Source organism: Apteryx mantelli, chromosome 5, assembly GCF_036417845.1.
Source record: "Apteryx mantelli isolate bAptMan1 chromosome 5, bAptMan1.hap1, whole genome shotgun sequence".
NCBI classification, from domain to species: domain Eukaryota; kingdom Metazoa; phylum Chordata; class Aves; order Apterygiformes; family Apterygidae; genus Apteryx; species Apteryx mantelli.
This window is the reverse complement of record NC_089982.1, coordinates 54678312-54702449: the sequence shown is the minus strand read 5'-3', so window position 1 is coordinate 54702449 and position 24138 is coordinate 54678312. Positions and strand designations below refer to the sequence as shown.

The 24138-nt window shown below is 35.0% G+C and overlaps 1 protein-coding gene across 3 annotated transcripts in view; it reads left to right on the top strand.

Annotated features, from left to right (window-relative positions):
* Positions 1 to 24138, top strand: part of TUSC3 (tumor suppressor candidate 3) — a 139343-nt gene that overhangs the window by 26102 nt on the left and 89103 nt on the right. For 2 of the 3 annotated variants that reach the window (XM_067297144.1, XM_013949579.2), the window contains exon 2: positions 19361 to 19530. In XM_067297144.1, the coding sequence (XP_067153245.1) occupies positions 19361 to 19530 (170 nt within the window). Of the gene's footprint in view, positions 1 to 8368; positions 8460 to 19360; positions 19531 to 24138 lie in introns of all 3 variants that reach the window. The other variant, XM_067297145.1, reaches the window with a different exon arrangement.

Genomic DNA, 24138 nt, shown 5'->3' with positions numbered 1-24138 from the left:
AGGGTGGGTAGATTTCACAGTTAATTTCACACAATGATTAGAATAACATTGTTTTAATCAGTTACCCGAGGAAGTGATCAGCTGTGGCTTAGTATCTAGCAGTGGTATCATCCCTACAGCCTATCTCCAGATGACTTGGAGTAGTAAGGTCCCTGTCATGAGGACTGACAGATGGAATTATTACAAGAAAGGGAATTGGCAGATAAACTGAAATCTTTTTTTTTTTTTTTTTATACCATTGCTTTGGGGAGAAATGCTTTAGGGTTTATAGAAATTTAATAAATATGCATAAGGTGATATTTTGTGTTCCACATCCTTTACATTTATACTGGCTTATTAAAGATTTAATTAAGTTTTCTAAAAAGGGAGAGGATGCATTCTTGCAAAAAAAATGCAGATGACAGTGTGGGTTCACAATAATTAGGGCTTCAGGGATAAATTGAAGGGTCTCTATAGTTAATGAATATTAAAACAATGACTGCTCTGAAAACTTAAAAAAATGACAGCATTTTACTTATCAGATCTGCCTTTTGTTTGTATTCTGGCCCTGATCCTTTAATATTTGTGACAAACAACATTTACTTCTGAATTGTTAAAGTAAACAAAAGCTACAGAAAATATTTTATTTTACTCTTTTTGTGCATAAGCAGATATTTTTGATAACTTCCTACTTTTGATTATCCTGCGGTGTCATTCTTCACTGTCCATTTGATTAAATCTAAAACCAAGCACCTTTGGGTCGGTTTATTAATATTTTCCTATTGAAGAAACCTCAGAAAACATTGCAAAAACTTCTGTTTTTTTAAATCCCTCTTTAAGTCTCTTTTGCTGTCATGCTTCCAAAAACTTGACAGTGGTTAGACAATAGATATGGTGAAGCAACTGTGGATCATGTTAACCAAGGTCCTTCGTTATATTCTGTGTGCAGACATACAGAAACAAACAAATGAGATCTATTATCTCTTGCTATATTAATAGCTTCTAAGCTCTTGGGACAAGAACTGTCTCTCTGTTCTGTGCTTGTCCAGTACCTGGCACAATTAAATTCTGCTCCTTGACTAGAATTTCTTAGGACTCTTGCTTGTATAAATAACAGCAATACTGAAATAGTAATTCATTGCACAAAATCAATTAAGAGCATAGAATGAAGACAATGTTATTTTGGTTATTCTCTGGACAACCTAATCTGATCTGTAAAATCTTTATCATTGTAATATTAGAGAAGAAAAAATATATTGTTCTATAGTATAAAAGGTTGTTCAGTTCGGAGCTGAATACAGCTGCCCTGGATTCTTTTGAAGGCTTTTGTGTAAGGCCTTGCATGTAACTTCTCGCTTCTTCAAGCTGTATAGATTTATTATAGATTATATAATGTTAATATAGATTATTAACAGTATTTAAATATACTGTTCAACCATGTATTGACTGTGGCAGATGCTCTCATCTTTTATGCTCATACTCTCTCAGCCATTTTCCAAATCTTCTCCTTTCTTCCCCTATATTGTCATTGATCCTATATCACTTTTAGAATAAGTAGACATCTTCTGAAACTCTTCTTAGAAAAGTAAGTTGCCCAGTTTTCTAAGTCTCTCTTTTCTGTCCTCTCTGTTCCACTTACAATTCCCGTGGCCAGGAGCACAGGCAGGAAGATAGCAGTCAGTGGTCCTTTCCTCCTTTTCTTCTCATTCATTCCCATGGGAAAAGTGAATACTTTCATTTCTGTGCTAATGCAAATGGGGATAAGAGAAGAAGGAGCTGCTAACTGTACTGAGTATGTACTGTGAGGAAAGATCAGCAGGTAAACACAGCTAACTGTAAAGTGTTTTTTATAGTTGGTTAAGGAACTTAACTCCCTCCAGCACAATTTTCTTTTAAAACTCACAATCCCTGTGCAGGATTTTGCTTGCCCCTGCTATATATCTTTTTGTTCTAACATTTTTTAAATAGACCCTTTCATGAAAGTCCTTGTGTTGGTTGAAATTTGCCATTTTTAATTGTCCGAAGACTGGCTTAACTGCATCTTATTACTTTTCTGCCAATGTAATTTAAAAGTAGCAGAAGAATAAACTTTCCTCTTGTGTTAACTGTGTATTTTGAAGTGGAAACTCTCTATTATGTATTTCAAAAAACAGTATTTGTTTTTGTATAAATATAAACTTTAATTGTAATGTTACAGATTCTGGTAACTTACTCTGAAGACAGAGTTGTGTATATGCAAAGTGATTTAGTCATACCACAGATTACCCTTTTTTTATAAAGAGCTGGTAGAAAGCTATCAGGCCCAGGAGCCCTGTCGAGTTTTATGAGATCTTTGAATACTTGGATTTTTGTATTCTTATTCATCTTTTGAACCATATGTTCATGTATTTTTGGCAAACTAACATTTTTCAGAAAAATACTGAATGTCTCTTTTCACCTTGTAACAAAAAACATACAGTTGAATTGTTGGATATTTGGGCTTGACCAAATATCCAAGAATATATCAGTTAGACAGTCAAATCATTTCAGTCTATTAGAAGTGCTATTTGTACAGTGTGTATAAAGCAGCTCATTTGTATGCATGATTAATGTTCATACAATTTCATTTCTGCATATGTAGCTTAGTGTAAATAAAGTGCAGAATATTTGACTGTTATTTTTAATTTTTCTATTTATTGTGTCCTATATATATTTTATAAATGATTTCCTTATTAGAATTATATTGTTTTGCAGAGTAAATTCAATTCAGTTGAACTAAATTGTTGGAATGGAAGACAAATACTTATGTGCCAGGATAGTAAATTGGAAAATAATGCCTCATATTGTTATTTTTTATGTGATTCAGAACTAAAAGTTTATAGCAAATCATATGGTGTTCTTGTGAAAGGATAGGTTTCTGTCAAATGGAGATAAAGTGTACTCTCAGTCTTTGTGTCTGCAGGAATTAGGACAGTAATTGCATCTAATTTTTGGAGATGCTTTTCTCCTCCCTGTTGTCACTGATGTATTATTTCAGTGAAAATGTATGGGGATGAGCTGAAGTGTCTGCAGTGGATTTCTTAAATATTAATATAATTCTCATTATATAGGTTTCTTTTCTAGACTTGTCAGAATTGGGGTGTTTTTCCTAATTGTTTTCTTCTCATCTAAGTATAGAGGAAAAAAATTAATTTTAATGGTTTGAGAATTTTATTTAGGGAGGGGCACATTCATAAAGCTAATACTGATTTCTCTCCTCCCCACCCCCAGCAAAAGGGGGAAGGAAGTTTTGTAACAAGGAATAGTACATTTTTGTAGAAAAGCTATTTGCTAGTGCCCAGTTCATGAAATAGGAAACCATGTCTCGCTGGTACATCATGGAGTAAAAATTATGCCAGATTAAAATTGGAATAGGCTAATAGGCAAAAAATTTTTGAGATATTTTTAAGGCCGTAAGACCTTTCAGCCACTTTCAATAATGAAAATTTCCCTAATTAATTATGTTTATGGTGATACAGCCAACATGAAATGAATGTTCTTGATTGAAATGTTTCCTTTTAATTGGGTGAACTTGGTTGATATTCTTGCGTGTTCAATAAATACTCACCAATTTTGGTGCTAAAAAGTACTGATGAGCTTTACATTCTGTTTATCAGATCTTTGCTTTGTTTTTAGACTTTTGTAAATCTTCCTCTCACAGCAGTTACTGTTAATCTATCAAAAGTATTGCCCTCTCATTCCCCTCCTGCTCCCTAAACTTAGCTCCCTAAGCTTATCAAAGATTTTTTCTAGCTTGATCTTTCACTAGTGAGTTAAGTCACCCATTAGGTCATCTTTTTAAATGAGTTTATAATGTTAAATTGACAAATAAATAGATCAGAACAGTGTTCCCTGCTTATTGGCCACTCACTGCTGCAGTTTTTGTGCTCTCTTCCTTCTGATAGGAAGATATGACTGTTAGACCGAATAGCTTAGACCACTGTGCTATCATAAAAATAACAATGGCAATATATCTTATGTTTTAACTGGAAGATGATTTGGTTTAACTTTCTTTATAGACCTGTTGGTATAGCTAACTTCCTTTAATATTTCAACATCATGGAAAATGGTATAGCATTTGTTGGGAAACTAGGGAAGCAGTTTTATATAGGGTCACAAGGCAGAAGGTGCAGACCTTTACACTCATAAAGTGAGATTTTTGTGTGAAAGCTGCTTCTGGAGATTCACGAGGTCGCAAAACAAGGCTTCTGAGATACATATTTTTCTCCAAACTGATTTTAAAAAGTAGATGGGACAGGAGTTGGAGATGCATTTCTGGAAGGTGGAGTGGTTAACTAGTGTGTAAGTATTGACTTTATTGAATGCAGATTTCAAAACTAGAATGCTTAAATGTTAGATAATAAATTGAATTAGCTGTAGTGTATCTTTTCACTTAGCTGCGAACCCAAAAGAGACAAGAAGTTGCATAAATTTTATTCGCCAAATGTATGAATGTGTTCTGTAAAGATAACGCAGCCTTTGACTTCACTAATATTTCAGTGTTTATCCTTTGTGGAATTTTCAAAGTATTTTAAATACAAAAGTAGCATTTCTATCTCAGGATGTCCCTGAGCTGCAAGTGGAGAAGCCTGGAGAATATATACTGGGGTATCATACCGTGTGCTTGTTCTGTGGCTACAGTGGACTTCAGAATGCATCAAAATTCATTCGGGTGATGATGGACAGAGAGCTGCCTGCTCTTCAGCTGAAAAAAAAACATTGGAAGTACTTCATAAAATTATCCTTCTAATTGCTCTGAAGGAGAGTGCCTTTGTGGAACATACGGCTTTTACAACCATGCCTTTAGTTTTCTGTTGTTCTACATTGGTGAGCACTTTGAAAGCAAACACTAAAAACAAACTGCCAGATACTTTTTCCTTTACCTTTCTTCCCTATTTTTAAACAACCTGCATTTCAACAGCAGGAGTATTCTTTCTGTTTTCCTTAACTTGAGAAGTAGAATAATCAGCAGTCTCTACTGGTTTTTTTACAGAATTAAGACTTAATATTTCTTGACTTGTTAGGTCTTGAAATTAGAATTTGTCTCTTTAGAAAAAGCAAAATCTAGCATTTTTTGCAGAAAAACAGTTATTTTTAACCCTGTTAACTCCAGACATAGCAGCTGTAAGAACTATAATTTCCATGTGGTGAGAGAAGGAATGCTATTTTAAGTGATGTTAATGTCTTTTCTACCATGTCTTTACATTGGAGGCTTTATCCTATAGGTACTTAGGTTTACGGGTAAAACATAAAGAGAATAAATAATATTAGTGAAACCTTACTGTTTCTCTGATCACAAATACAAAGGCTTCACCTGGTAACACCTAACTATTTTTTCTTTGGTATCCTTTCCCCTTTTATTCATAGCACAGTTCTTATTTCTTCCCCATCATCTGAATCCCAATATACTCACTGATTCTCAAACTGAAACACTATGAGATTGCTTCAGGCAGTTCCCTAAATAGGGAAGAATGAATTACTTTAGACCTACCTGATTTCAAAACATCAAACTTTTATATATTTTCTCCAACTTTTTCATTCCCTGTTCCAACTTATGTCACTAGTGTTAATTGTGTTAGCCACCTAATTACAGATAAACTTTTAGAGGAGACCGAAAAAGGAAAAGCATTAAACAGTGTGTTTTTTCTGTATCGGTTGTAATGGTTTAATCTTAAAAGCAGAACTTAAAACAAGGACTGAAATTCATCCTTCCCAGCTCATCCCCCTGTTAAATTGAGTGCTGCAAATACGTGGCCATAGTAATGTGGAGGATGCGATTTGATTCTCTTGGGCAGAAGAGTGAGAACTCAGCTTTCTCAGTGAGAGTATTCTCATCACTACTTGGTTTATGGAATGGCAGTTGGATCCACTGTTCAATTACTCCATTGGAGAAAGTGTTACTAGAAATTTTTTCTTTGACATCAAACCTGTTACGAGTGTACTCTATGACTGGACCCAGTCTGGGAGTCAAAAAGATGTGGGAATTTTTAGTCTGTGAATCTTATCTGGATGTACATAAAAGCAACTTTCAACCTTGCCAAATCTGGGATAAGTTTTTGTCATGTGCAGGCAGGTAGACTTTTAAGAGAGTTTTTTGCCATGTTTTTTTGAGTGCTGTGTATGTGAAAGATGTGGGCAACTCTTGTTTCTAGTACAGCTGGACAGGATTTTGGAGAGAACCCTTTTGGGCTTGGCTGGCATGCCTAATACATCTCTGTGGATTTGGTCCTTAGTCTGTTTTTTCAATTGAAAATAGGTGAATCTTGCAAATAACAAGTGAAGGGAAAACAATTCCTTGTTAGAAACAAATAAGCCCATACCACTGTTGTTCTTTGTGAAAACAGCCCTTGAATTCTGCATCAAAGATTCTAGTTTGATGGTTATGTAAGTATTTAATACTTTGCCTTTCACTTGCAAACTTTTTGAAAAGGGGTTCACTTAATTTTATTTCTGAGAAGTTAATCATCACTCTCTAGGTGGAATTATTGCCAGTCGGTCTCCCATCGCTGCCCCTCTCCATGTCTCTTCGTCCCCCCCTGCCCAGTACCATTGGCTATAAGCAACGATGCTATCCTGGGAGGGCTAGGACACTCTGCACAGATGAATCCTGCTTAGATGTATCCAGGGAAAAGTTGATTCATCCATTAAAAGGACTGAAGCTGTAGTAGCAACGATCTGAAAGAACGAAAGGTGTTCCTGCAATAACAGCTGGGACAGCTAGATTTTTTTCTTTAAAGGAGGTGGCTTTAGGACATTATCTATTATGTTTTGAGGGGGAGAGGAAACATAGCTTTATGTTGAAGATTATGAGTGTCTTTCAATAAATTCTAGGAATACGGCAGATTATTTTGCTACCAAGAGAACAATAAGTCTTATTTAAAGGCAAACGATGCTTATATGAAGATGCTTTTACTACTCGTAAGTTTTGCAGTTGATAAATATTTAATACGCTGTAGATGGTATGTATCCTTTGACGAGAGTTTTGTAACACTGGAAATACTGTGGCCATGCTGTACCATTAGGTACTAACATGTATTTTAACTTCTGATGTGGCATTGTCTAAAAATAAGTTTCACACAATTACAAACTTAAACTAGTTAGTATATACACTGTTTGGTGATGTGCTATCACTTGTTTTTGAATAGTTTCTTCCCAAGTCATCCATGTTTGAAAGAAAGCATTCCAAAAATATCTGTAAAAGCAGCAGGAATTATTAAAGTGAATAGCTTTGAAATAGAAATGTTATCCTTAAAAAATCTGTTTGGTTAAACAGGAAAAAAATATGTATTGCAGAATGATAGAGGTAGTATCTAAACTGAAAAAAATTTGATTTATTTTGATCTTTGAAATGCTATGCAGCAAAGAAGTTGCCCGTATAGCAATTGTTGTTGTAGGTCTCATGCCAGAGGTCTGCCTAGCACAGTGTCCCTCCCTGACAAGCAGCCAGTAGCAATGCTTAGGAAGAGACAGTAGGAGCAAGACAGGTACACGCTGTATTTTCCCAGATAGTACCCTCTAGTTTCCAGTGGTATGTAGATTATGGGTTTTCTGAGACTGAGGTTGTATCAGCACTTATGTTTACTTTTTTTAGTTACACGTATCAGTAGTAGAAGAAACGGAAAAAGGGATTGGCATTTGATTTGTGATTAGACTAACAAACCAGGAAAGAGTTAGAATTTGGTTAGTGAGATGCTAGAAAGTGATATGATACATCCATAATCAAAACAATCCTAGTCATTTGTAGTAACTTTGAATAATTAAGGTTCTTTAAAAAAAGATGTGGACAAAAATTAATCAAATAGGTAATATTAGATTTCTTAGAAGAAGAGAAGAAAAAAGAAAAAAAAAAAAGCCAAAATGAGTCGTTTGGTCAGTAGTTCATATGCCAATACATTGATGCCTTCTTTGTCACACTGACCTTTAATAGCCAATATTCTAACATTCCCATTTTACAGTGATCTGAGTACCTGACTAGTTCTGCTAGCTGTGCAATCTGAACGTTTATATTTTATGACACTGTATAAACTGAATTCAAATTAAGAATTTTTCATGTTATTTCAATGTTCTTTGACATCTGGAATTTTAAGCAGGATATGAAATTCATATCTGTGGTGGCTATTTAGATGATGCTTCACGGCCTTGGGTAACAGTATTAACTTTTTCCACTCTAAAGCTATTTGATAACAATTTTCATTGCAACTTCTTGATTCTAACTGTTGAAGTACTTATCTTGTACATTGACTAATTTGTGCATAGTTAGATATGCATAGGATTATTTCAGAAAGTACCTACTTGGCTGATTTTGCTTGTCACAAGATAGCAAATGTTTATTGCTTATCGCCACATTCATGCTCTGCCATTTGTCTTTCAGTTCAATTACTGTTTGCAGTGTATTGAGAAGTGATGAAGCAGATGAGAAATTTAACTCCATTGTTTACTTTCCCAGTCTACTAATCAGCAAGGTAACCTTTTTTTTATTAGTAATAAAGGTTACAATAGGGAATAGGTACTTCAGAATCCTCTTAGTAATAACAAAAAGGCAACCCCATGACCTTTGCTTACACATTTTTTAGTTTTGGGAGATAAAGTAGTCAGGCCATTCTATACAGTTAACAGAATCCCTCTCCAAAAAGAGGAACAGAAAACTGAAATGTTTTCTGACTGGATGGTGAGATATGATAATACTTGACAAAACAAATCTTCACTTTTCAGTTCCTATGTTTGGCTTTATAAAATATTAAAATATTTGTCTAGGTACATGAGATATTCTTGCTCCTACCACTTAAAATACTGATTTGCCTTGTATGTTCTGAACTGGGCATACACACCTTACTGGCATAGCTCATATCCAGAACATTTTTCAACCAGATGCTTTTCACCAGCCTGTAATTCAACAGCATTGTGTAAGTATTTGTTGGAATAGAAGGGTTTTTCCAGTAATGTAGATTTTTGAATTACTTTGTCATGAAATATGGAACAAAGAGCCTCAGCCTTCACTTTGAGCAAAAAGGCAGTTTTGTTAGTAGAATTTGCTTTACATTCACCAAGAGCAAAAAGTAGGTTGGAACTACTGTTCAGTAAAGCAATGTCTGGTCACAGCCATGTGCTTTGAATACTATACTTTCCATCTGATGTTCCGAAATTGCTCTAGAGATGTTAACTGAACCTACAACCAGACTAGATATGAAATCTAGCATCAATTTGCGGAGGATGAAATCTAGGCATGCAGACTTGCAGACTGTCTTCATCATATTCAGACTTGAAGTCAATATTCTGATTGCCTGAATTCTATTCCAAAGAAACATCAAGTTCAAGTTAAAGCTGACATTTATTTTCTAGTCATTCTCTTATGGATACAGAAAATGTTGCAGGACAAATTATTCTAACGGGTTTTCTTTCCCGTTTCTCTTTTCCCTTTTCTCTCTCCTTTCCATTGTTCAATGCAAGTTACTTGAATTTCTCCCTGAGCAGCATCTCCTCATTCTATATAAAGTACATGAGGTACATGCACTGATATGTACAAAACTATTTAATACATGAGCAACCTGATCCTGGATTACCAAGTTCTTTTAGCTTTTTCTGTAACAGTAATTTTTTTTAGAATAATTCTCTTGTGTTAAAGAGATTCAATAGACCGTAACAATTTGCAATAATGTTGTTGGGGAACAGTTGGTAATGTAGCACTGTTTGGAGAAATGCTCAACTTCTCTCAAGCACTATTTGTGAAGATAAGTTGTCAAACAAGAATATAATTCAAGAAAAGAGACCCTGCTTTGATGTTTTCAAAGCCACTTTGGACTCTAGGCCTAGAGAACAACAGAAGAATGACATTTGAGAGAGAGAAAAAGGCTTGTATCTATTTTCTATACTATTCAGCCTTGGCTTTTACTAGACAAATGACATTTCTTCAAGTGATCTAGACAGTTTAAGTAAGGCTGGCTGCTGATCACAGCAAACATTAAAGGAGTGAAGGGGAAGGAATGGGAGCCAAAGTTACTTCATTTTTAAAAATAAACACATTAATAATGTGTCTGAGAAGTCAGTATTCTTTGTAGTAAGAGAGAGGTTCACAAATTATGTAATAGCTCTTGACTAGCTTCCAGTAGTTAATTCATAGTTTTCTACTGTAAATTCAGCCAGGCTGTTCAATGCTGTGAGGTGAGGCTTACAACAAATTTAAACTTGATTAAAGCTCTTGGGAGATGTGTGGAAGAATTCCTAAAACTCAAAATGGTAATGGCTTCAACATACAGAAATTAGTTTAAAAGGCTGTTGTAGCTAAATTCAGTCTTAGCTAAAACTCACAAGTCTTTGAAAATGGCAGACTACATGAGTCTTGCCAGACAGCATGCCTTGATGATCTGTAGTTGTGAGACTTGTTCCTGGACTCTGAATGAGCTTTTGTTTCTGAAATAATAATTGCACATAGGATTAACCTGAAACATCTATTTAAAAATCATAAACTAGTACTCTAAAAAATAGGCTCATATCCAGGTGACAGGGATCTGAAGGGTTCTAAATATTGAAAAAATGTACAGTCATTTAGAATTAGTAGATTAGACATCTTACTATTGAATTGAAATATCTATGCTGAATCTTCCTAATTTTTAAGTGTTGCATCATTTTAACATTTTGCAAAGGCTTTTCCCCCCATATTTTAATCAAGCACTTCTGCAATATTTTTGCTAGGTCACCCTGAAGTGTTTTCCGCTGAGAATAAGTTGGACTTTTTAAGCCTTTCTGTTTAACAAGTACTTTTGGAATCATCCTGGTTGCCTTATATTATGCTCTCCCAAGAGTAATATCCTTACAATGTAAAGGTGACCTAAGCAAAATACATTTTGAGGTTAAGCTGATGCTTTTGTTGTAGTATCTTTTCTCTAATTCATAATTCATCCTTTTGCTATTTCCTGTTACATTTTTAATTGCTTCCATGTTCTTAAACAATAGTAAAATAAAAAAGTAGGGGAAAAGGCTATGATAGTCTAAGGCATCTCTCCTGAGCTCACTTCTGTGTTAAATTGTTTAACTTGTGTTTATTTAGTGCAATACAGTAGACGTACTCTTTTCTAAAGTTAACCATTTACTTGTTTGCAGTGCTAACATCCTGCTCCATAAATTAGATTGTAGGCTTTGCAGACTTAATTAAATATTAGGTGAATAATTTCATGAATAATTCCACTTGCTAAAAAATAAAATGTGACAAATTATAAATATTTTGAGAAGTATTCTTTACAAAAATGAACAATTCTTCTGTATTTTGAAAGCGGTTGTCAGTTTTGCAGTGTGCTTTATGGCAATTAAGGATCTTTCAGTGAAATCCATTTTTACTGTGAAGGGTACCCTAAGAAATCACCTGCAAAGAATACAACCATGTAAACCATTATACAAGCTACTTTATAGCTTGCATTTTTGTGCAGTGAGAAATTTATATTAATATTGTTTTTTTGTGTAATGATCAGAAGATGACAGCTCTATTTAATAGGAAATCAACAAGATTTTTCTTTAATTGCTAATAGAGCAACATATATGGGCTAAAATGAAAAGCCTTCAGTACTTGTAGTTCTGTGTTACTTTAACTGTTCAGACTTAAAAGGACATTTTAGGCTTAATATCACAAAATGTAGGCTTCTCAGTATAAAGATGAAAATCAGTGTCTGATTCCAAGAAGCAAACCCTCAACTGTAAATCATCACAGCTATTTTTATTTCAAGTCAGTGGAGCATGATATCAAGTCAGTCATACTGTGCCAGTTTACATGGCTTCTCTAATCGTGTTTAGGTAATGGTTCTTTGTAAATTAAAGAAATAATTTGTCTGGAAGGAATAAAAGTATCATACCAGATTGCTTTGTACATTAATGGTTAGCAGTATTTGCATTAACTCAGGTTCTTTTAAAACAAACAAAAACTTTGAAACATCTTGGAAAGCTGGAGAGGAAAAGGAGGCAAGGGAAGAGAAACATTTAATATACTGATACAGCCATTCTCAACAGAATGATGATCTATAGAAAATTTGCAATCTATAGAACAGACTGTGCTTCTATTGCCTCCAGAATTTGATGTAAATGATGCTGATTTCTGCTGTAGAAAGGCATTTTGCCCTCTGTAAAATCAGGTACTTAATCCTGGAGGTCTCCATTAGACTGAGCTTCTTGTATTGTCTATTAAGTAATTTTATTTGAAGAAGTTTGTAAATTTGACATGGTCAGTGGTTTCAATGCTTGACTGTAGACAATTTCATAATAGGGAATAAGTAATATTTCAGATAATCCTACTGATACTGCAGGTCTTTTTTTCAAGAGGAGTAAACTTTTTTATAAAGAGTATGTTTTAGTTTTGTGCCAGGTTCCAGAATAACCTTGGAAGTGTTAGGGAGGAGAGTGAAGATCTGGAAAGACCAAAGAAATTACTTTTCTTAAGTAACTTAATGTCCATGTGCCATGTGAGCCCTTGTTTAGAGTTTACTCTTACAAACAAGAGAAAGAAGTTGTAAGCAATAGTTAGAGAAACTCATGTTTTTGGTTAGTAGGGAAATAAAGAAGCTATGTATCAGGGTTTATAGCCAGAAGAACAAAGAAAGGTTTGTGCAGGAAAGGAGTCATCTTTCTTTTCCCTTGTTGGTGCCTAGGAAATGATACAACTACATAAGATTACCTGAGAATATGCAAGTTTTGTTTTATCAGGTTTTATGAATGACAAAGAAAAATCTATTCTGGACCTGTGTTCAAGAAAAATGAAATATTGGTAATCTAAATTATATTCTCATATAGACAGGTATCAGGAGAAAAAATAACACAAGAAATTAATCACTAAAACTAAATAAACTGTATCATTTTTAAATGTTAATTTCATTGTCCTTTCTGCTGTTAAACTAATGGAGTCACTAATTCCATATCTCTGAATGTTTAGTCTTGTTCAGATGTGTTTTTATAGGAGCTAGTAGTAGGAGCTACCAAGGAACTGCTGAAGTGCATCTATTTAGTACAGTTTCTCTATCCTATTATTCTTAATGTAATTAAAGACTAAAAGAGAAGAATGTTACAAGAAATTGGAATTTAAACTATGTACTTTAGATTAAGAGAGGTTTACGAGGCATCTTATGTGCCTTGATCAATACAGCCTTGTTTCTTACAGTGTATTTTGTCCTGAAGTAATTACCTACAAAGCTAACACTTCTTGGGGCTGTGACTCCCCTGACTGAACAAAGTGAAGTCTTCATCAATGGCAGTGTTTCAGCCCGCATTAGCAGTCTTTGGTGACATATGCATAAAGGAACGTGGAAGTCACCTCAAATGTTTTGACTGACAAATCATAACTTAGAATCCTTAAAATGTGTAGTTAAATTTAATTCACCCCCACTAGCAAACATAATATGAAATTGTTAATTATAAACTCTTGGCTTTTATTCATTGCGCTGCAGAGACTGTGAAGACTGAGCTAGCAGTCTGAAGGTGAATTTTTCATCGGGAAAGGAGAATGGCTTGGTAATAAGCAATGCTTCTGCCTTAGTAGTAGACAGAATTACTACCAGCAGATTAAGTCCCCATCTAATTCTTAGAATTAGAATTCTTAAAATTATTTTGAGGACTTTTTATTAATATCTATGTCTCCCTTTACAACCCTTGACCCTGCCTTTCCAGAGCTGATGTCTTCCCCATTCATATGTCTAGTAGTAGTCAGGGGCACCCTCTTAGCTGAGGAAGAGCTGAAACTGGCCAGCTGAAGGAGGCTAATTGGTAGAGACAATACGTTTCAAATGGCGAGAGGCTCATTTAGAAATGGAAACTCTGAACAGTGGCTTTGGGTCTTTGTTCTTTGCCTTTTTTAATAGGCCCGTTTGCCTTAAGTTACTTGTGTGATGTTATTCTGAGTGAAGGCAAAGTAAATCAAAGGAAGCTTAAGAAAGAAAATAATAAATACAGTTTCTGTAATAGGAACCAGTGGAAAATATAATAATGGTAAAGATGATCTGATAAAGCTTTAGTGAGAACCAAGGAAAAACTACCCTTTGTCATACTCTTTGGTGTGATATGTATTTGCCAGATCAACAATCTGAATCAACAAGAATTTAAAATCTTAAATATTTTGACCTAAGAAATGAGGCTTGTCTTGAGAATGTCGGTGTTCAGGGGCAGCCAAAACAAGCTGCAACTAGGAAAATATGATTTATTCCCCCGCCCCCCCCCCCCAGGCAGAGATGGTTTGAATTGGGCCAAGAGAAACTTAACAAATCTGCCCGAGGAAGATTAACTGTCAAGTGAGGGGAGATCTGTGTGTACATGGCCGTTGTTATTGTTGTTTATCATTTGTTTTGTCTGCCTTGTACCTTGGGAGAATGAATAAATAAAGCTGTGTTTTGAGTTGCTAATCTGCTAGTCACAGAGTATGAAAGGGAAGGCTGGTAGATGCCAAACTCTGATGGGTTAAGAAGCAGGGAGAAGATATGCTGGATCTCTGGGAAGCAGTCCTGACCAGCAATTACTTGGGGGGCTTCTAACCAGATGCAGATGCCAGAAACGAGGTCTGCCAGGATCTTCTTGCTCACAGTTTGTCACAGTTTGCCTATGTTTTGGACGGGTGACATAGTCTGTTCCATCACATTTGTGGAAACTGGGATATATAGCAGACAAATTTCATTCTTTTTCTTTGTTCTTTTTCTTTGTTCTTGACTCAGTGATGTGAACAACTGCAAGTGGGAAAATATTTTGCTAGCCATAGAGACAAAAGCAGAATTACTAGAATTGTTGTCCTAAGAGCCGTATTTCATCGGGGACTGCTCATCTGCTTTACGGGATTGAGGCCAGAACATTAATGACTCTACCCCTTCCCCAAACAAAAATGGATTTCATAGGTGTTCTTTTGATGGGGAAATCCCTGTCCTAAATAAAGAACTGCTTTCGTTGTGGTATCAAAAATATCCTGGATTCTGATTTTCTCAATTTTGTTTGTAAGAGTTATTTAGTTTTGAAAAATGTTGCTACACTATCTATTTTCATTTGCTGTGACACACTGTAGCAATGGCAATTAAGATGTGAGCATTTGTACTGTTTTCACACATAGATCTTATATATCTTTTTATTCTGTTAGAGGCATCAGCTAATGAAAATAAATAAATGAGGTGTGGCTGCTCCTCCCCCTCATTGATGTGAATGTTCTGTATGCTTTTATCAGTAGACTGTTAGCCATTAGGCCTTTGATAGTTACTTTATTTGCACCATCAAAATTGCAACTTTCTTTTAGGAAGAATTTGTCTTCCTCAGATATATGTTTGTGCTGTTTTTTCAGTGCTTCTGCTAAAACAGTCACTTTGAGTTAGCAGCATAAAGCTAGCAAGTGCTCAGAGGAATTCTATAACTAAACAAGTTTAAACAAATGTAAGGTCTTTACCATAGACTGTGGAAAGCAGCAGAAAACTCAACAGTCTTGGACAAATTTGAGAGAATGTCTCTCTCTCTCTCTCTCTCATCTTTTCTAGAGATGAATTGCAATTGTTTGTCTTTCAGTCGTCACATGATGTTTCTTGTTCGGTGAGTCGGAATTAGCCATCTCCTCTTATTTCCAGATTTCCTTTGGGAGAAAAGTTTGCCAAATGGGTGAAAAGAGGCAATTCAGTAAAATTTTTGCAGAAGTCTAGAATCCTAATGGTGATTCATTTTGGTGACAGTTTATATACAGTTTGTATAGCTGGATGGTAATGAAGTGTAAACATATGATGCATACTGGTAAAAGAAAAAAATATTAAAGGCTGAACTTCATGTCTTCTTCGTTCTATGTAAAGTAGATAACAAGAATAATTTGGGATATGCTGTTGTCTTTTCTAACAATGCTTTCCAGGGTATTAATAGCTTTTCTTTCCATTAAGGCAACAGGGAAACTTCTGCCTCTTGTTTCTACATGCTTTCTGTCAGCTTTTCTTTTTTGCTGTTTCCCTTTATTTTTAACACACCCATCTTTTAAAGAGGAGAAAATTTTTGACTGGAGATACAGCCCATACTCATACATTTATTCAGCACACTGTTTTCTTTTTTTAAAATAAATTTTTATTCTATAACTTTATACTTTTTATTTTCTTTATTATAAAAACATCAAAAGGTCCATGTTGGATTATAAAGTTCCTAAGGCCGATCTGCTAATTTTAGCATTTGTTTAAAATATACATTTTTTCCATTTAGACAGAACTGGTCAATTTTATGAGTGTGATGACTGAAAAGTAGGTGCCTGTTTGATCTGAAGTCACGGAATACAATTGTAACCTTGAAATGTGTCACATTTCCTGAATACAGGTGCTGAACTTTAAAAACTGAAATGCAGAGCTAAAATGGAAACTCATTTAACAGTAGATTTATTTCATGAATTTTATTGTTAAATGAGGTGAGAAAAAGGTGATAGCTTACACAGCAGCATGCATTGTACAAATGTCTTATGACAAAACAGTATCAGACCTTCCTCTATCTGTAAAGTTGTTCTAAACCAGAAAGTCTTAAAATACAGGAAATTCCACAGACTTCCTTGTGAATTCTTGAGCCATCAGTCTCAAGGTATCTTATATCAACTACTCTGCAAAAAGAGACTTTCTGGACTAGAAGTAAATCGGAGTGTTAGGATACTTAGATGCAGTCAGATCCCTAAGAAGGTTTGGCTTTACAGAAACATGTTTTGTCATTTATACAAGTGATTATTCACCATCCATTGAATGATGATTTTACATTTGAAAGAACTCGATGACTTCTGAATCCACTGAAGCTAGTAATAAAATTTTGCTTGATGATTTTATACTCCTGAAGTACTAGTTTAGTTACCTGCTTTACTTTAAATTTGATACCAGTTTAGTTACCTAGTGCATTAAAAAATACAAAAGGCATAAGTGGTTGAGAACATTCTGGTGATCTTCACAGTATTGCTCAAGAGCTGTCTGAACGTGATGTTACACATGGATGAATTTGAAAAAAACAGGGCAAATCTTTATTGGTAGCCTAAGTTTCTATATAAAGCTTTTTATGGGACTTGACTTCTTTAAGGAAGTCTCTTCCCGTGTTGTCAATTACTTAGTAGAAACAAATAATGTAGCAGTAATAAAGCACTGCTTTATTTCTTCCCTATTTTTCAGTCAAGGTCATGCTTTTGCTTCAAATCACTTACTGATACTTTATGATAGAGTTATATTTCTTTCCTCTGAGTAAGGCCTATTCTGGAAAGTGCCTGGTTTTCTGTACCAAGTAAAACATGATGCATCCTTCTGTGTTAATTTAAAAGTTATGTCTTTTTAATAGTTCATTTCAATTTATCTTTTTGCTTCAGTTATTGAAGCTTTTGCTAGTATTTTCCACATTCTTCTTAGCTCCTTATGTTTTATTGAATGTTACTAACTAGAGTGCCTCATGTAAAACTAGCGTATCTTTTGAAATGAACACTAAGATTTAATCCAGACACTGCCAATCCTAAGAAATCTTGGAAATGAGTAGGCTTTATTTTTTAGCTGATATCCTTGGTGATTCTGTTTTTAATCAAAAGACTTAAATAAAAGTAAAAAATCATAGTATTAATTGATTCATTAGTATTCTTATGATAAGCAAAGTTGTAATTTGTCATTCAGATTTGTGTTTGTAAATATCAGCAAATGTATAAGAATAGAAATGAAAGTTAAAAAAAATTAAGGCCTTATGGGGTCAAATAAACATGGTGATCTCAAAGCTGTTCAAAATTTATGATGATCAAAGCTTCTGTTAGTATCAAAACTTCAATTACCAGCTGTGCCTTGTAAGGAGGCAAGGCCCTCCTTACAAGGGCCATCTTCTGCTAGTTTTTTGTGGTGTAAGGTCTCTATTAAAAATTCTACTAAAAATGTATTTGTCATTTATCCCTGAAGTTTGCTCCTTCCCCCCCTCTGTATATGTATCTTGACTCCTTATGTAGCCTTGCTGATTTGTCAAAATGTTATTAGATGAGAGAATTTTTGTATTTTTTTATTTTTAAAAATCCTAGAAAAGATGCCTTGTCTCCTTGCCCAGACAGTTGTTCTTGTACAATGTTTGAAGTTTACCCTTGTCCTGCCCATCATTTTGTTCTTTTTTCCTAGAGGGTCCCCATTTCAGTATGTTTTTTAAGCGGGTCTGTTCTTCCCTTCCACAGTGGATCCTGACTGGTTTGTCTACTCTTTTGCCAGCTCATGCTTATTTTATCGCAGGTCTTGCACCTTCCAGTTTTTGGGCCTTAGTTTCTCTTTTGCTTGCTGCCCCTTCTTCACTTTCTGTCTCCATATCCGTCTCTCTCTTTCTTTCTCTTCTCCCTGCCCTCCCTCAGCAATAAGTTTCTGTGTGAGTCATATTATTCCAGTTTTCTCAGCTTTTTTTTTTTTTTTTTTTCATTTCTGCTATTATTCATTATAGGCAGCTTCCACAGTGTCCTTTAGCAGGGAACTGAACACTTAAGACAAGATGGATGGTTGCATTGATCCTGGTATACTGTAAGTGTAGCAATTCACTTAGAGCATGATTAAGGCAACCACACTGAAAGTAGGCAACTTATGAAACTCTAGCAAGTTTCTACTGAGCATGTGTGAATTCAGACTTAATTGAAAAAAAAAAAAAACCCTAAATAGATTTTCATAGGAATGGTTAAATGAATGTATTTGATACAAGGGCCATCTTTCAATAAATCTCATAGCCTGCTTTTAGATCATTCATGTGATTGAATGCCTTCATTGAAAGAAAAACTACACATGAGCAAATATTTTCTTTCTTAATGCTCATACTCCAGCCAAAATGATTTGGTGATCTCAATCTTAAAAGCAACTGAAAATATGATCTCACAATGGGAAGTGCCTGGGTAAGTTTGTAAGAAAGTACAATCACTTCTGTCTATATCAAAATACAAAACTTATATTAGCATAAACGCCACTCAAATAAGATGCATGTTTGTAGGGAAATTCTGAACATAATGACTATTTCTCTCTCTTTGTAGCTATGTTTTTCTTTCAGCTTAATATATGAGAGACTGACAATATCCTGCTGTAATTTTTACTGTGTAGAATGAATGTAACATAATACTGCATTTTCTAAAGCTTACAGTTTTTAATGGTATCTTTCTTTTAGAAGGTCAACTTTACTGTACTCCTTTGCCTGAAGTAGCAACCTGTATGTCTCCTTTCATTTTAAATGTCTACTCTCTTAAAGAGATTGAGTTATTTTAGGATACTTAAAAACAGCTTGTTATTAAACGTACGTATAAGACTAAGTTGTGCTATAAGCTACATAGATATGCCCCGTAAGTGAACAGGAGCTTGGAGGATGCAAAGGCAGAACATAGCCACAAAGTTCTTGAAGTTTAAGTGTAAGCATTCCTCATTCTTGTACTTGATTACAGAATCTTTTGGCTGAAAAGGTGGAACAGCTTATGGAGTGGAGCTCAAGGCGTTCAGTCATCCGCATGAATGGAGACAAATTCCGAAGATTTGTGAAGGCTCCACCTCGTAACTACTCTGTGATAGTGATGTTCACTGCTCTCCAGCCACAACGGCAGTGTTCTGTTTGCAGGTAATTTATACCTTACTGATGTTTTTTGTCGTCTTCACTACAGTTTTCAAGTGAACATTTTAAGCGATGTGTAGTACAAGTAGGATTGTTCTTTGCATGGGGCAGGTGTTGAGAATTTAAAGCCTCACTGCTTGTAATAGCATCTTCTTCAACTTGCTTTTAATCTGTATGATGAATTTTAGATACCTGGTTAGTTTCAGTTTGTGTTTTTTATTACAATTGAATAAAACGTACACCACTGATGAAGACCTTCTCCTTAAGAAATATGCTTTGTTCTATTATCAGTTGGCCCTATTCTTTCCAAAGATGCTTTGTGATGGAAGTGATTAATTACCATTTAGTAATATGACAGTTCTCTAATTCCTCCAGTTAAGTGATGTCCAAGGCTCTGATACAGATGTGAGTTACCCCATGATTTCACAGCTCTGAGCAGTTCTTACATGCTATCACCTTTTTCCATGAGGACATGCTCATTATGGAATACTGTCTGGTACTGTACTTTGATGTATACTGATGGCTCCTGTTAGAATATATATTAGAGTGGGACCGGTATTCTTTTAAGTTCAAGATCTTTCTCTGTAAATTCCTAGTTCAATAAGCTAACTATAGACATGGGAATAGGGCCAAGGGACTGAAAGGTAGTCATGTATTTAATTAGCATTCTAAATCAGAAAATGAGCTAATAAAACCTTCTCCAGCCAAAATATGCATTAAAAATTACTGCATTTAGTAAGAGGTGGGATTATTTTGCAGGGTGTTCTAACCAGTATTTAAATAGGCAGCAAATTGCTCTGCAGGGCTATGAATTAGGTAAGCTCTATCCAAAGTAATATTGTTTCTTGGTTTTAAACAGGTGTGCTTTAAACAATAGGCAAAGTTGATAGATGTAACAGCTTGCTGGATTTCTTAGGTGATGGAATGTGACATTTACAATAGAAACTTTCATGTGTACTATCATAAGATATAAACCTGTAATCATATGTTTTTATAATTTTTTTTTATAGATTAATTTTTTTGTTATAGGAATCAGTTGGTTAGTGTTGAGGAGAAGGATGTAAATTGCATTCCTTCAGTTCACCTTCCACATCTGAACTGTGAAGTGCAAAGAGTAGGTACAGAAGCTGTCCATTGGTCCAGCATCAAAGGAATTTTTCCTTTACCACCTCCAATGCTTAGTTGCTGCTGTTTCTTCTTTGTGTTGCCAGAGTTCAACTTTAGGAGATGAAATGGGAGTTGAAATTACCATACTCTTTTAAATCATTTCTTATTTTCCTACCCAGTAGTTAAAAGTACAAGAGATGCACTAAGTTCAGCTTTTTAAGGGGTCAGTCTATTCATCATTATAATGGAGGTATCAAATTCCTTCCCTGTGTTATGTACAGCTGTGAAAACAACACAAATATTACTGTTATTAAGGGAGTTAATTTTGCTTAAAACTGTATACTGTTTACTGTACTGAAAAAGAGCTTATAAACTTCAGCCTGTAATATGCCGCTTTAGGCATTTATGTATATAGCAACAGTAAATCTTGAAGCAGAGAGGGAAGGAAAAATCAACATATTGCCTTTAGTTAGGTTTGTTTAAATGTGAAGTTGAGATCCACTCTTGCCATGTGAAATAAAAGGAATTTAATGAGGTTGATTGTACTGCACATAAAACCATTATCAGGAACTTCGACATCTTCAAATCAACGGTTAATTAATTGACAGCAGCACTGAATGAATATACAGAACTGGAAAATGCATGCATTACTTTATCACTAGCTATTCACTCACCACTTTGCCTAAAGCAAAAATAGATTTTTAGCTTAATCTGTAAATGTTCTGTGAGGATACTTATGTCCAAGGTTTAAGTTAACTGTTACTCATCAAAATATTTTCAGAACAATTGCATACGAAAAATCAGTGCGATATTTCAAATATAAAGTAGCACCTAGGCTGAAATCATTGAATAACGTTGCTGCAAGTGTTAGCATATTTTTTTCCCCTAAAAAGGGTGCCTGCTCGGTTTCCTGCACCACTGCCATCAACTAAAAAGCTGTTTTTGTCTTTTCTCTTTAGTGGCTATATTTGATATTTCATTATGGATGAAAGTAATGGTTGTGCTCTTCCTCTGGAGAAGAGCAGTGAAAGACCATGTCGTTAAAACAAACCATTGTAGATTTACACATCTGAGGCTGGTAGAGATCATGTGTATCCCGTCTTGTTAAAGTGACCTATACCCTTTGTTTTCCTTTGTGTATCTGATTTAGCGTTTGGCTATATTGTAGAAGTTTATCATCAAAATGAGCCCCTGCTTTTACAAATCAATATGTCTTATCTTGTAAGTGTTTCGAATGGTTATGCCAGCGTTCATGGAGTGGTAGTTTCTTGCATCCAGAAAGTTAGCACCTTGGCACATGTTCAAACTGGATATAGAATCGGTGTAGGATCAAGTTCTCTACCAGCCTAAAAGTGTATAAATCTCTTGTGTCCATCCATTGCTGAAAAGTGCTTTAGTCTGGACATTGTCTAGAAGGTATGAAGATGGATATTTCCTGCCCTTTTTAACACCAGAGGAGTTCAAAATTTTGAATAAAACTTGGTTGAGTGATACTGGCCAACTCTTATCAGGGTGATATTTAATCCAACTGATGTGAGAGAAAAGAAAAAAAGTGTTACCTGTCCATATAGTATGGACCTCTGTGACCACATTTGTCTCAGAAAATAGTTTTTTTCTGTGCACAGCAAGGAAGGCATTGTCACTTCAGTCATGTTGTAAGTCACTTAAAGGTGTGTGAAAGTGTGTGGAAATGATATCAACTTACCTTTAAAATGTTACATACAAAGAAATGCCTGAGACTCCAAATGTTTGGATGAAACTTGCGTGTGTAAAAATTATCCTTTTAGTCAAAGTAGTTTATAAATTTTTTACTAAAATCAAAGCGTATTATATGTTTTGTAGATATTGTCTATTAAAAGTTATTTAACATCTGATCCTTTCTCCTTAGCTTCCTGAAGTTCAGCTGGAAAATGTCATTAAAAATTTCTGGTTTTGTGTTTGTCAATTTTTGTCAAACTTACTTGTTGATCTAGGCTTGTTTGTTCTTGATATACTTCATATGTCAAGATTGCTGTATTTAATGTTTTCCCCTTGCTTACCCTTTACTTACTTAATTCCCTTTACTTAATTTTGCTTGATTTTCTTCTAATCTTTTGACATTGTCCTTTTTCAGTATATACTTTTAAAAGTCAGAAATCATATGTTTTCATTACTGATTGGAACTTACTCTTTGACCAGAACAAATTGGATTAGTTTAAGGGAGCTTCTAGAAAGACAACTACAAATTTTGCTTTATGAGCCAAAAAGATTGGTTCTATATTCATTTTAATGAAATATTTTCACTAACCTTGTAGACTAGAAAATGTATTTATAGGCTATCTGAATCCATCCAGTTCCCTAATGCATAGAGGCTTCTGTAAACCAATAGCTTTGTATACTAGCTACTGGTAATTCTAGTCAGGCCTCTAGAGTGTGTTTTTCAAAGAAATTATGGGCTTTATCCTAAAGCAGAATTTGGATATTTCTGTCTAGCATTTTGGACAACCAAGTTTAAATTTTCTGGTCCAAAAACTATTCAAAGCCATTTGGTGCCTTCACAGCTGCATACGTGGCACAGTATTCCTGTGGAGAAATTTATTTAGGTTCAATATGACATAACTGATTTGAGAGATGAATTAACCATAACAGATTAGACATCCTATATGCTCTTGAATGTTATAGTCAAAGGGGAGATTTTATAACAGTCAGATTTTTTTTTCTGTGTATGCTTGGAAATATGTCTGATGAAACTATTTAGGTCCCAAGACATTAAAGTGGGTGAGTCTTAATTGACTTTACCTGCTAGGCCTATTCTTGTTCCGTATACTGTGCAACAGCACATTGGAAGAGAGATCAAAAGGGAATCTTACAGCAGTAATTTATGAGTCCAAGTATTCCTATAATTGGAATGGGGTAATTTATTGAAGTACATCCTGAAGATGAGCAGCATCCCTTGAACAATAATTTCCTGTAGTGACACGGCACTGGACCTTCAGACTTCCATTATTTAAGTGTGTGTTGATTACACTATTATGATGAATCAATTTGAAGTTTATGGTTTGGGCTGAACAGTCAGAAATAATCTACCTTTAAACAGTGAGTCCTCAGCATATAAAGCCAGCTTCCGTTTTTTGTTTGTGCTTATGCATTCAGTCAACTAGACAGTCTCTGTCTGGTACCCATGCCGTTCAGTGGTATTACTCAAAAATGACCTATGTATGTAAGAGAGAGAACAAAAGGATGGTCACTCTGACAACAGCATCTTCAGAGTGATGCGGAAATTATTTCTCAGCCTGTATTTTGTGTATTACATCCAGGAACCATAAAGACTAGTCTGATTTGAGTGTATTTCTGGATAAAAATTCTTTTCCAAGTCTGACTTCTCTGCTCTTTGTCTTCCTGCCTCCTGTGATCTTGTCCCCCCTTTTATTTTTGCCACATTTTCCCAAAGGGATCAGCACTGTTTTACCAAACAGACTTCAACCATCTTTTTTCCCCCTCACTGCGTATTAGTGCTTTGGTTTTCTG